The sequence below is a fragment of the Cyanistes caeruleus genome, chromosome 13 (assembly GCF_971803275.1).
Source record: "Cyanistes caeruleus chromosome 13, bCyaCae1.hap1.1, whole genome shotgun sequence".
Lineage (NCBI taxonomy): Eukaryota > Metazoa > Chordata > Aves > Passeriformes > Paridae > Cyanistes > Cyanistes caeruleus.
Window position 1 is genome coordinate 9582753 of NC_141713.1, and position 12226 is coordinate 9594978.

General features: G+C 42.3%; 1 protein-coding gene across 1 annotated transcript in view; it reads left to right on the plus strand.

Annotated features, from left to right (window-relative positions):
• HDGFL3 (HDGF like 3) overlaps window positions 1-12226 on the plus strand; it is a 38211-nt gene that overhangs the window by 17201 nt on the left and 8784 nt on the right. Inside the window, exons 2-5 of the mRNA XM_086849851.1 lie at window positions 5481-5557; window positions 8763-8901; window positions 10192-10350; window positions 11909-12055. Of these exons, the coding sequence (XP_086705977.1) occupies window positions 5481-5557; window positions 8763-8901; window positions 10192-10350; window positions 11909-12055 (522 nt within the window). The remainder of the gene's footprint in view (window positions 1-5480; window positions 5558-8762; window positions 8902-10191; window positions 10351-11908; window positions 12056-12226) is intronic.

Below are 12226 nucleotides of genomic sequence, written 5' to 3' on the forward strand. Positions count from 1 at the left end.
GAAGTCAGCAGTCTCCAATCAGCTTTAGTTGGATTGCTCTTCAAATTAAGCACTATGGAATTTGAGTCACCGTTTTTAGCTTGAAGCAGGTTGGATTTTTTAATTTTTTTTTTTTTTCATTTTAGGATCCTCTGGGGAAAAAAAAATTAATATTTTACATCTTATAGAACAGTATTTTAAATAATGGTTTAGAAAAGATACTGCTATACTGCTGACTCCCAGTAGCATTAGCTATTAAAAAGCATAATAAATCCATTGGAATAAAAATGTTGTAGTAAAGCAAAATATCCTATTTTAATAATGGATTTTGAAGAGTATTGCTTTTATCCATCTAGAGTTCTGCTAATAAGCTAACTGCAAAAGATCAAGCTGCTCACATGTGTTGGGCAATAATAAGCAACTTGAACCACTTTTCAGCAAATACCACAGGCCTCTGCTCGACTGCTGTGCTGCAGCTCCAGGGATTTCAGTGGGAGATACGGATCTCAGCAATGGTTCTGTGTGCTTTTGCCAATCAAAGGCACTCACACTATGTCAAAACAATCAGTGATTACTGCTCTGCAGTCTTAATTCCCTCTTTTTGCAAAATAAAAGGACTTGTTCTTGTGGTTTCGATGTCCAAATAAGCATCCCCCAGATGCTGATGTAAAGTTTTCTATGCTGTAAATGGGGACCTGATGCGTACTTTTGCATAGCACCTTTTTTATTTTGGTGTAAAATTCTGTTGCAACGCAGTAGGACAGGGTCTGGTCGAAAGGCACCCCGAGAGCCTGGAATTCCTGTTTCTGAGCAGCAGCCTGTGGACAGCACGGAGGTTTTGTGATGCCATAAAACACGACACCTGCTGCCCCTGCAGCTGGCAGGAGCTGCTCTGGGCTGCCCTTCCGCCTTGCTGGGCAGAGCATCCCCTTCCTCCTCCTCTGCGGTAACATCAGCCCCCCAGAGCGGCTGTGCGAGCGCGGCAGAGACAAAGCGCCTCTCGCAGAGATATGCTTCCCATTCTGCAGGGAATGTAGAGCTCTGCAGAGCACAACACCCGGGAGGGGGTGCAGCTTCCTCTGCTTCTGCACCAGCCCTCCCAGCGAGCTCCTCCGCCTGTCAGGAGCACGCCGCGTTATCCCGCAGGCAGGCACGGGATGATTCGTGCTTGCGGGAGCCGCTGCTGTCCCTTCTCGCTGGGCTCCGGCTCTGCAGAGCCAGCCCGGCCCGGCCAGCGGCTCCCCAGGGCCCCCAGCCTCTCATGGCAGCCGGGAAGGGAGCAGGGCGGTGTGAGGACTGCCAAACCCAGCCTGGGAAATGCTCCCTGGGAAGGCAGCGATTGCCGGGCGCTGCCGAGAGCAGAGCACTTGGGCTGCACACACATCCTAAGCAGCTCCTAAGCAGTGAACTGCAGCGTGAAGATCCCGACACGTTCCTTGCATTTCTCCACATTGGTAGTCACTAGCAACACGGCTTGATAAAGCCCCGCTCTGGCTGCAGAGGACCGAGGTGAATTTTCTGTTCAGTGCTCTTGACCCTAGAAGCCTGGCATTTGTTTACTGGAAAAAACCTCGCAGTTCCATCTTTAAAGCTCTGCTGCTTGGTTGGCAAACAAACGCTGGGCAGTGCAGCTCTGCTGAGGTTGTGCAAAAAGAAAGCAATTGTTATTCATTAAGCAGATGACAGCAACGGGAGCTAAGGGGATAAAACTGGAAATCTGAAACCACCTGCTTTAATTTTAGCCATAATTGAAGCGGCTGCCCGTGGTGTTGCTGATGCATGTATCAGATTTGCACGCCATGCAGTGCTCACACTGATTTCTGTGGCAGCAAGCTCCAGCCCGCCCTGGTTCAGGCAGGGATGGAGCTCCTGTTTGATTGCAGGTTACAGCGGGTACTTGAGAATCTGTTTGTTTCCTTCCAGGAGCAAAACACAGTCGCAGTCTGGCTCTCTGATAGACAGATGCTTTAGTCATTAGTGAGGTTTCTGTGACTACAACACGGTGTTCTAGTATGGGTGCTCTTCCCTCTTTTGTTCATGGTTCAAGGCAGCGATGCTTTTTTTGCTCTTGTGCTCATGCGCTCATTCTCTTCCTCTCCCTCCCTCCCTCTCTCTTTCTGTCTTTGATCTTGCTGATATGGGGGAAAATATCGGATCCAAATCTGCAGCATATTTAACCAAAACATCCTGTAGAATGGGAATAAATTGTGACTTGAGTGCAGCAGCAGGAGATTGCAGTATGGTTGCTCGTACTGCTCGCTTTCTGCTACAACAAAACAGCAGCAATTGTCATGGAGTGCCGGAGTTGTTCTGCAGCTAAATAAGCACATAGAGACTCCACATTCACAGAGGGCTAAGGTGGCTTTACTGGGAATAGGGAGACTGAGCAAAGCTCTCCTCTGACAGTCTCTAATGCAGGGATTTGTGTGAAAGAGGTAAAACGGGAAGAGATCGTTCCTAATGGCAGAGAGGGTCTCATCCTTCACTAAATTCCCTGGAGTTTTTGCCACAGAGTTCAATGGCCCTAAGATAACACTGTCACTTTATATCCAACCTTGTTACAGTACTAGCAACATAAGCCCCAGAGCTGGGGAGCTCACAGCAATGTCAGTGAAGTCAGGAAAAGTCTTGACCTCAGCTGCAGAGTGAAATGTTAGAGTGGGAGCATTAACAGTCTCTCCTTTAGCTGCTTGGTGCAGATTTATACTGCATGTGTTTATATGTGTATGCCAACTCCCAAAAGCTATGAAAAGCTTTTTTATGGTTTCCTGTGATGATACATAGTCAGAAGGGATACTTGGATGAATAAAGAAATGCACCACGAAATGGGGAGCAGGTGAGCTGTGTGACAGATGTGTGTTCTGTCCTTTGTTGATTTGGTGCTGCTCCTTAGCTAACAGTATTAAGTGCTGGGAATGAGACAGAAGGCTTAACTCCACTTGGGATACTGCTTAGAGATCCTCACTGCTTTAGAGCATAGCACATTGTGTGATGTAAGATCCCAAATCCCTTCTGATCAGCATTCCCTAGTAAGCATGTCTTCATTCCCCTCCTTTGCTGATCATTTGCAGCTGTTTACTTCATTTCATGAGAGATTCTGAGAGGGCTGAGGCAGTAACTGGGCTGTGCTGCTCTGTAATGCAGCCCAGAGCTGGCGCCGTGTTTCAAGTGGCCAAATGAGATTTGCACTCAAGTCCCAGCAGATACTGTTTGTCTCAGTCAAAGGAGTCCACATTTTTCTGGGGTCTGGTATCTGGACATCTTCCTTGTCACAGTAAAAAGGAGGATGACTATGGCATCCAGACAGTTCAGTGTTACCTCTCCCTTTACTTAGTAAAATCTTGGTAAAGATTTTAAAGTTTACAGCACAGTCTTTTTTCCCTCTGACATGTAGATACCTCCATATTTAAGGAAGGCATAAAATGCTTTACAGACAAGCAGTATCTCCCTGACTTGCTATCAGTTTGGGAAGGGACTTGCAGTGTTTCTAACCTTAAGTCTTTTTATCACTCTTGTAATAAGTCTACTATCTGTATTTAAATAATGAATTCTGAGCAAATAGCAACACTATGGGCACTTCTTTAAAAAACAAATAGTTAATGTTAGAGCTCTGAAGTAATATTTTCAACAGCCTTTCCTCTATGTACTCCTGATGACAGAGGACACCAAAAAGCCTGTCATGTTGTTTCAGTTCCTCCATTCACACAGCTGAGCTGAAAGGGAATGCACGTGTTCATCCTTCACCAGTGTGCATCTTCCTTCTATGTGCATTTCAGTAATAGATTCTCCTTTCATTTATCAAATTATTAGCTTTGTTAGGTACAAGAAACAGGCAATTGCTGTGACCACAAGGCATGTGACACTTGTGACAATCCTGGATTGTCTCCTGCAGACTGTGCTGGGCAGTGGGTGCATGGTGACACATGACCCAGTGTGCCAGAGCCCCACCACACACACCCTGAGGGAATGGTTTGGAAGTGCTCTCAGATCTCCAGATTTTGGTGCAGCTTCAGAGAATGTTCTGGTTAGACCTACAAGATAGGCATCCATTTCTTCTACAGAAAGGAGTCCTGTGATGTTACAGTTCCACACATGGCTCTCGTTTCTCCATCCTCAAGGGGTGTCCTTGCAGAAAGACCAAAAGGGTTTGAATTCTTACAAAAGCTCATACTCCTTTGAAAGCTACGTAACCAAGCAGATGCTTTACTGTGAAAGAGGACATCCTTTCAAAACAATCTGATGCTTATTAATCAGTAAGAATTCAGTGTTAGGGGTCCTTCAGCAAGAAAAGAGAAGGAAAGCACATGTGGGTCTGGCCTCCTGAGTGAAAACCTGCAGGTTCCATCCCTGTGCTCTGCTGAGGAGCAGATTTTGTATAGCACTGTTATGTCAGCACTTTGCTCTCAGTTGCAGTGACATTTGGCAGGATTTGATATGCTTATGTTGAGGCTGAGTTGCCTCAGATCAGGCACCAAGCCATTCACCTGCTCACTGGTACTGCCCTGTAGATACCTAGATTCATTAGCCAGAGAGTTCTCTGGACACTTAATTTCACACACCCACATACACTCAGAAGTGCCATTTCTGGGAAGGCAGGCTCTTAGATCTTATTTAAAGCTTTGTTGTGTTTTTGGTTTATGTGGGTAGGCACCTGGACTCTCTTATTTCTGTTGCAGAGGACTACAAAATTAGACACAGACAAGATTAAGTCCTGGCCCTCACCTCCTGCATCACAAACAATGCTCACCCAGACACTGGGAGAAGGGGTCTGGGCAGTGCTCATCTTGAGGGGTTTGTTCCAATACCAGCTCTGTCTCAGGAGAACACCCTCAGCACCCCTCCTGTCTCTGCTCTGCAGCTGTATCCTGAGAAATACCAGGCCAGGATTAAAATGTGAAAGAAGAGAGAGGGTCGAGAGTGGAGTGGTAACCAAAGCCATTTATCAGGGTGCTGCAGGGGAAGGAGAGCCCCTGGCCCTCCTCCCTGGTGTGCATTACACATTTTACGCTCTGTACCACCATCACCACAGGAAGCACCACTGGGAGATTGTCCAGTGTTCCAGCTGCAGAGTCGAAGAGATATCATCTGTTCCCCATTTGTTGCAGAAGTTACTGAGGTGGCTGTGTGAGACAGGCAGGATTTCCCTCTGGGCTTCGATGCCTTTGATGAGGCAGCATCTGAAGTTAACACTTAAATTAAGCGGACTTGATTTTATTGCCTTTCTGTATTATAATGCCCATGAAATCATTAAAATCATTTGTGTGTGCTCCTGGGTCTTCTGCTGTCTCCCTTCAGTACTTCAGTCGTATTCTGACTTTGTATGACCTGCCTGCCTGAAAAACCAGCAGCTGTCTTCCCTTCCCCACCCCAGCACACACACAGTGGGACTTCCCAAGGCTGCAGGATACCTGTGCTAGAACCTCCATGGCTTGGAAGGGACTCTTGGATGAGGGACACCACTTCTGGGAATAATCTTTTTTCCACTGCTTTCTTTCTTACAGATTGATGAACTTCCTGAAGGAGCCGTGAAGCCTCCAGCAAATAAATACCCCATCTTCTTTTTTGGGACTCATGAAACGTAAGTGAATGAACGTGACCTGTTCCTGTGAAAATGTCTTTTTCCACTGCAGCTGACAACATTTCCTCTGATTTTATTGGAACAAACCCTGACTGAAGCCATTGGGAGCCTAGAGATAGGTCCTGCAAGCCCAACTCATTTGTATTAACAAATGGGAGTGAAAGCTGAAAGTAGTTGGGAATGCTGCTGCCTTCATGGTCTACCATGAGGTAAACAATAAAAGCCTGTGTTTCCTATCAAGAAATGTGTTGGCATGAATTCATTAAAGGGTCCAAAAAAAGCCCTGAACTCAGAGGCAGACATTTTTTACTTGAATATCCACGACAGCAGAGATCAGGCTATCATGTTTGGACTGTGTGAGAACTCACTTGGTAGTCTGTAATATGAAAGGAAGCAGAGCCCAGAGTCTCAGGCAGTCCTCACAGAGCTTTAAAACATGTGCATTCCCAGGAGATTTGTGCTGAGGATATTGTAGGATGGAGCTCACAGAAGTGATAGAAGAACTGAGCTGGCTGAGCTGATAGGGAAAGAAAGGAATCATAGCACAAGAGGTAAGTTAGGTCTCATCATTATTGCTACCAAGTACAGAGTTTCAAGATTATAATGTACATGTCTCTAGTTTGAAATATGTCTGAGTCACATTCCATTTTACATGAAATATTTTAATTTTAAACTTTTCCTTCCCCATTTTCAGGTAACATGTTTTCTAGAATTCATTTAAAACTGGAAAAAAATGAAATTCTGATGATATTTTAAATTCAGTGTTAGAGGCTTGAAGCTTTATTAAAAATTTATTGTTTATTTTTGAATTTTAATATTATTCCAGAACACAATAAGCTCCATAGCTCATACATCACATTTTATTAAAAAAAAAAAAAAATCTTCAAAGGCAGTTTCTGCTTTATAGCGCTCATAATAGCATTTCTTTAGTTAAAATAGTTCTTCCCATTGCTAGAATGAAACAACCTGGTATTTTGATATATTGTTGTCTACTAGTACTGTCAAAAAATAATCTGAGAAGGATAAAGTTCAAATAAACTTCTGATGCTTTCAAACCAAAAACCAAAAATTTATGTAATTCTTTTTGAATGGAAACATAATTTTTGAGAAAAATTTAAGAAAAAAACTGACCACTTTTATTCCAAAATAAGTGAATCCCAAACTGATAATCTCTTTTGGATTTTGTGAGCTCATGATCTTACTGTAGCATCTGAAACAGGAAAATATTTTGTAGTTCCTACCTTGTAAATGAAAAGCCAAACTGTTAAAAATGAGCTGTAGATTGCAGCTCCTTAGTTTTATAGCAGAGCAGTAGATACTTATACTCTCCCAGTGGCAATGAATGCATCTCAAGCAAAGATGTAGACAGTTTTTCAGTGTTTACTTTACACAAAAGGCTGTAGAAACATTTCCATACATTACTGTTGAGCTAAGGTAGCTTATACCAAGTTTCACCCACTTTTCCTTTTGTGTTAGAACTGTTTGTTTATATTTTTGACAACAAGGAGACATCTCCTGGTATTAGCAAAAGTGTAGATAACATAATTTTTTTAGTGTAGCATTTCATATTAATATGACATAGTTTGGAAATCGCTGTTTGGCTTTCAGGTAGAAATGCATTCTTGGCTTTGAAATTATATAATTAAGGTATTTCTCAATATCCAGCTGAGTGTGGATCCCATGCTTTCTCACGTGGAGTTAGAAGGAAGCTCTTTCCTCAGGGACTTGTCATCTGATGCCTTTTTAGCGACCAGTTGGCTCTGCATTGGCAAGCTGCTTGGCCAGTGGGATGATTTAAGTGAATGGAACTTTGCACATTCATAAATGCTGGGCATAAATCAGGCATTAATCTGAAATAATGATTTCAGAAAAGAAGAAATACGATCTTGTGATTAAGGTATTAGACTGAGACTGAATAGAGCTGATTTTTCCTCTCTGCTATCAGTTTGAGTTTGACCTTGGACAAATCTTTGTGCCTCAGAAGCCCATCTGCAAAAAGGGCAGATTCCCAACATCATGGTGAAGTTAAAACAATAAATGTGTTGGACATGGTGGAGCTCCACAATCCCACAGTAATGGAGTCCAGAGAGTTAACATGAATTGTGAGGCTCATCAGGAAAGTAGGACAGTGATTATGGTGAAGGACACTGGGACTTGCTCAGCTCTGGTCATTGATGACACAGAATCTTTACTTGTGTGAATGAAGGGGTCCTTTTGCCTTCATTGTTTTAATTTAACTTGTGATTACAATTTCAACATCATGATGCAGAATACAGTAGATGCAGGTACCCAACAAAAAGAAAGTTATACTTTCTTCAGTTTAAGAGTTAAGAAGTTAGTGTTTTACTGTAATGTGTGTAGAAAAAGCAGGACAAATCATCACTTCTTTTTTTTATAATTATTTTTCCCTGCATTGTGGTGCTTGTTCCTGAAATTAGTTGGCCCAGTGCATAGCTGACTTAGGCAGCAGCAAAGCACAAAATCTGTCCTTCGCTGCGCTGTCTAAAAAACTATTTGGCCACAAGCACCCTGTGTGTCTCATTGTTTCCTTGTATTACTCATCTGCCTATATTCATCCATTGTTTTTGTTCTTATATGAAATTATAAGATTTTTGGGAAAGAGCATTTTTATTGTGTTTGTACAGAATTTGGTATGTGGGGGGCTAATTCCAAGAAAGCAGCTCCCAGGCTTCCTGGCAGTATAGATAATGATAAATGCCACTGCTTTTTCTATCCCAGAGTACAAGGGATAAATTTTGGCTCATGGGTCCTAGGCACTTCTTACATGTTTAACTGTTCATGGGGCACTTTTGAGGCCTTTCTGGATTTAAAATACTAGGATTGGAAGTTTGGTCCCTTACTATGGCAAGCAATGACATCATAAACTCTTCCATAAACTTTCATAAACTGTTCAAGTGTCAGTTCCCAGCAGGAGTTAATAAAATAGAGATGTTTCAGTTGTTTCTAGAGATACCCAGCATGATTTTACTACATCAAACATAGTGATGGTGAGCCAATCCATTAAACCAGACTCACAGCAGTAACTGAAAGGCAGTGTGACAAATAAATAAATAAATAAAACTAGAAAATAAATGATGGAATGAGCAGGAAAAATAGGGAAAAAATTTGCACTGTTCATGTTTTGATTTTTTTGAAGAGGAGAGTGATAAGTCCTTTTTTGAATGTTACCTCTGTTAAAATGCAGTGCGTTCCTGGGGCCCAAAGACCTTTTCCCATATAAAGAATATAAAGATAAGTTTGGGAAATCGAACAAGCGAAAAGGATTTAATGAAGGCCTGTGGGAAATAGAAAACAACCCTGGAGTAAAGTTTACTGGATATCAGGTAAATGAGTTTCACACCTATTCCTCCTTATCTTTCTTGTTTTCTTCTTTTACTGCTTGTCAAAGTGAGCATTTTAAGAGTGATGTGTAAGGTTTTGATGGAGGAAGAAAGTTTCACAGCTCTGGTAATTGTGTAATGTAAAGACAACTGTGGTCTCACACTCTGTGACAAATGGAACTTTAATCATACTGCAGAGCCTTTTGCTTTCAATGATATTCTGGGGTGGTGAAGTGGAAAATTCTGCAACACATTTAGTTAAATTAAAAATGGATGGTTTTATTTACTCCTGTACAAACATGAATAATTTCTGACTTCTTCTTTCTGTTGTTTATTTTTATATCAGGCTCCGTGTATTTTACACAGACCTTAAGGTCACTGCCCTTTTGATTTTTACATTGGTAATGTATAACACAGAGTGTCAAAGCTAAGAGGAGTGAAGAGGTGGAGGGCTAAGCTGCTGTTAGGAGACAGCTGCTGCTGTACAACAGCTCTCCCTGTTGGGTGTCCAGAGCAGAAAGTCAGTGAAGCTGGAGGGGGAGAGGAGTAGTTGGTGGGCCGTATAAAACAAAGAACTTTTCTCATTAAAAAAATGTGGTCCTTTGAAGGCAGGAATCACCTCCAAAAGAAGGCAAACACCTATTACATTATTACCTCAAAACCCTACAAGCCAGAGATACAGACCACCTGCAGAAAAGCTGCTGCCTCTCTCAGTTCCTGTTTCATATTTTCAGCCCAACACATGTTTTGCATACACTTGGGGATTTTAAAAAAATCCAGTGAATAGTTTGTGGGAGATGGGCTGTCAAAGAGTGTTCAGCCTGCTGGTCAGGGTTTGCTTTCCCAAAACACAGAGATCTTCCTCTTTGAGAGGAGTGTAACAGCCATCTTCTCTCACAAAAAAAATCTCTCCTATTGCAGCCAAAGTCTAAAAGTTTCAGTAGTTTTTCCCAAAGCAGAACATGCCAGGTCTCTCCACTGAGCAGCCTTTAGTTCTCCTCCAGCAAACACATTTTTGTTATCAGATCTTCTGTTTCTGTGTAAACCCTTCAGAACATGCTATCCCAGACTCTGCATCTGATAAATGAGTTCAGGTGGTGACTGAGAAAATTGGCTTTGCAGCCTGTTTTCCTGATAATTGCAAAAATAACCTGAGCTCTTCCTAACTACAGCAATTAAAGTGTAAGATGTCCATTTTCACTATTTCTATCTTCAATGCAGAACAAAAATCAGCTAATAGGTATTACTGATATTTTTATTGTTTATGTTATTATCGTTGTTGTTATTTTAAAGGCGATTCAGCAACAGAGCTCATCAGAAACTGAAGGAGAAGGAGGAAATACAGCAGATGCCAGCAGTGAGGAGGAAGGTGATCGGGTAGAAGAGGATGGAAAAGGAAAAAGAAAGAACGAAAAAGCCGGCTCAAAACGGAAAAAATCCTACACTTCAAAGGTTATCTTCTGACTTTTCCTGTTGTTACCCATGGGCATTTATAATTGGAATACTCTTCACCTCATGGAAATTTGTTCTTCCTCCTTTAGCATTTTGATTCTGAAACCACAACAGTGGTGCTCAAATAGGCAAAGGGGAGTGCTCTTACTTGGTAGACAGCCTTGGTGAGACACCAGTTGAAATACTCTGCCCTGTTCTAGTGCCCTACACTGAGAAGGAGGTGAAACTATGGGAAGGAGATCAGAAGGGCTGGAAAGAAAACCCATGCAAAGATGGATTGATAGGTTTGATCATCTCAGATAGATGTCTCCCCAAGAAAAAGGAAAAAAGCCTTAGGAGTGGGCCTCTTGAGTGTCATGAGTTCAGGTTTGTTTCCTGTCCTGGAGAACTGAAGCTTCCCTCTCCCATCTCCCAAAAAGATCTGGTATGGTCAGATGTCCTCAGCTGCTCCTCTTGTAGCTGAGAGTAAAATACCTCAGTCCAGAATAAAGAATGGGAAGGAGGAAGAACTAATTCATGAAGCAGGGAGTAGGATGCTCAATTTGTATATGTAAGGTCTGCACTGTAGTACATACCAGCCTTTTAATGTCTTAAGTAACAGTGTAGATCAGAAGCTAAGAGTAATGTGCCTGTCTTACAGTGGCTGGTGGACATAATCCTCTGAGAAGTGCCACCTTTGGGTTCAGATAAACTTCTCACTTGTCACCTAGGTAAAGGGGAGCAGCTTTATAGTCACCTCCTCTGGTTCTGTGTGTGCCTCCAGGGAGACACTTTGCCTGAAAATTTGTGGAAAGTGTGGCAGAGTCAATTTATTCATATTCATGTTATTCCCTTCTCTGAAAGTGAAAACTAATTGAACTGAGAAGAAGCAAGCAAACAATCTGATCCAGGCACAGTTTGGGGGAGAGTGTGAATTTTTGTGGTTGATCCACCGAACAAAATGTATTTTCACCCCTTTTGTGTGTTTTACATTAGAAATTCAGGTCTGGTCTACCATCTTCTTTCCAGAAGACTCTGGGCAAACAGAGGATTATGAAAATGGTGGCTTAATGCCACAATTTATCCTTTTGTACTGTAGAATTGCATAACATAAAGGGAACAGAAAAGATGTATTGGTTCCACATGGCTCTAATGTTAATATATTAAAGCTGACAGCACTAAAAAAAAAGTATGGAAAGCAGCTCTGCTAATGTTATTCTCATTTTACATCTCTGTGTTTAATCAAAACTTTTGTCAGGCTGGCACCATCTGTTTCATTAACTAACAAAACCTACAGGTGACCCAACACTAATACCCAGCTCCTATTACTGTGTCTGTCTTTCAGTCAATTGAGCTGCCAACCTGTGCTGAGCACAGAATCTCACAGAAATTTCCTTCATTGGTGGCAGTAACTCCAGCTACTTCACCTGAAAAATGCTTTTCACCCTATGTATCCTCCCCAGTATTCACCTTGAACAGGGAAATGCATGATCAGACAGCATTCCACATACATTTCAGAAGTGTCTTTCTATGGCTGAAGCTCAGGTTTTAATTTTAACTTTGTTGTTGATCATTTCAGAAATCCTCCAAGCAGTCACGGAAATCTCCTGGAGATGAAGATGATAAGGACTGCAAAGAGGAAGAAAATAAGAGCAGCTCTGATGCTGGGGACGCAGGCAATGACACAAGGAACACTTCTTCAGACTTGCAGAAAACCAGTGAAGGGGTAATTCCTGTAATTCACTTCCCGTACACTTTGCTCCCGGGGGTCTTTGGAGCCAGGGATGACCTGTGTCTACCACATGCCACCTTCTTGGCTTACATTTCAGTGCTCAGAATGTGTCTAGAACAAAAACATGGACTTGCTGCCTGCAGTGGTACAAATTTTGCTCTAGAG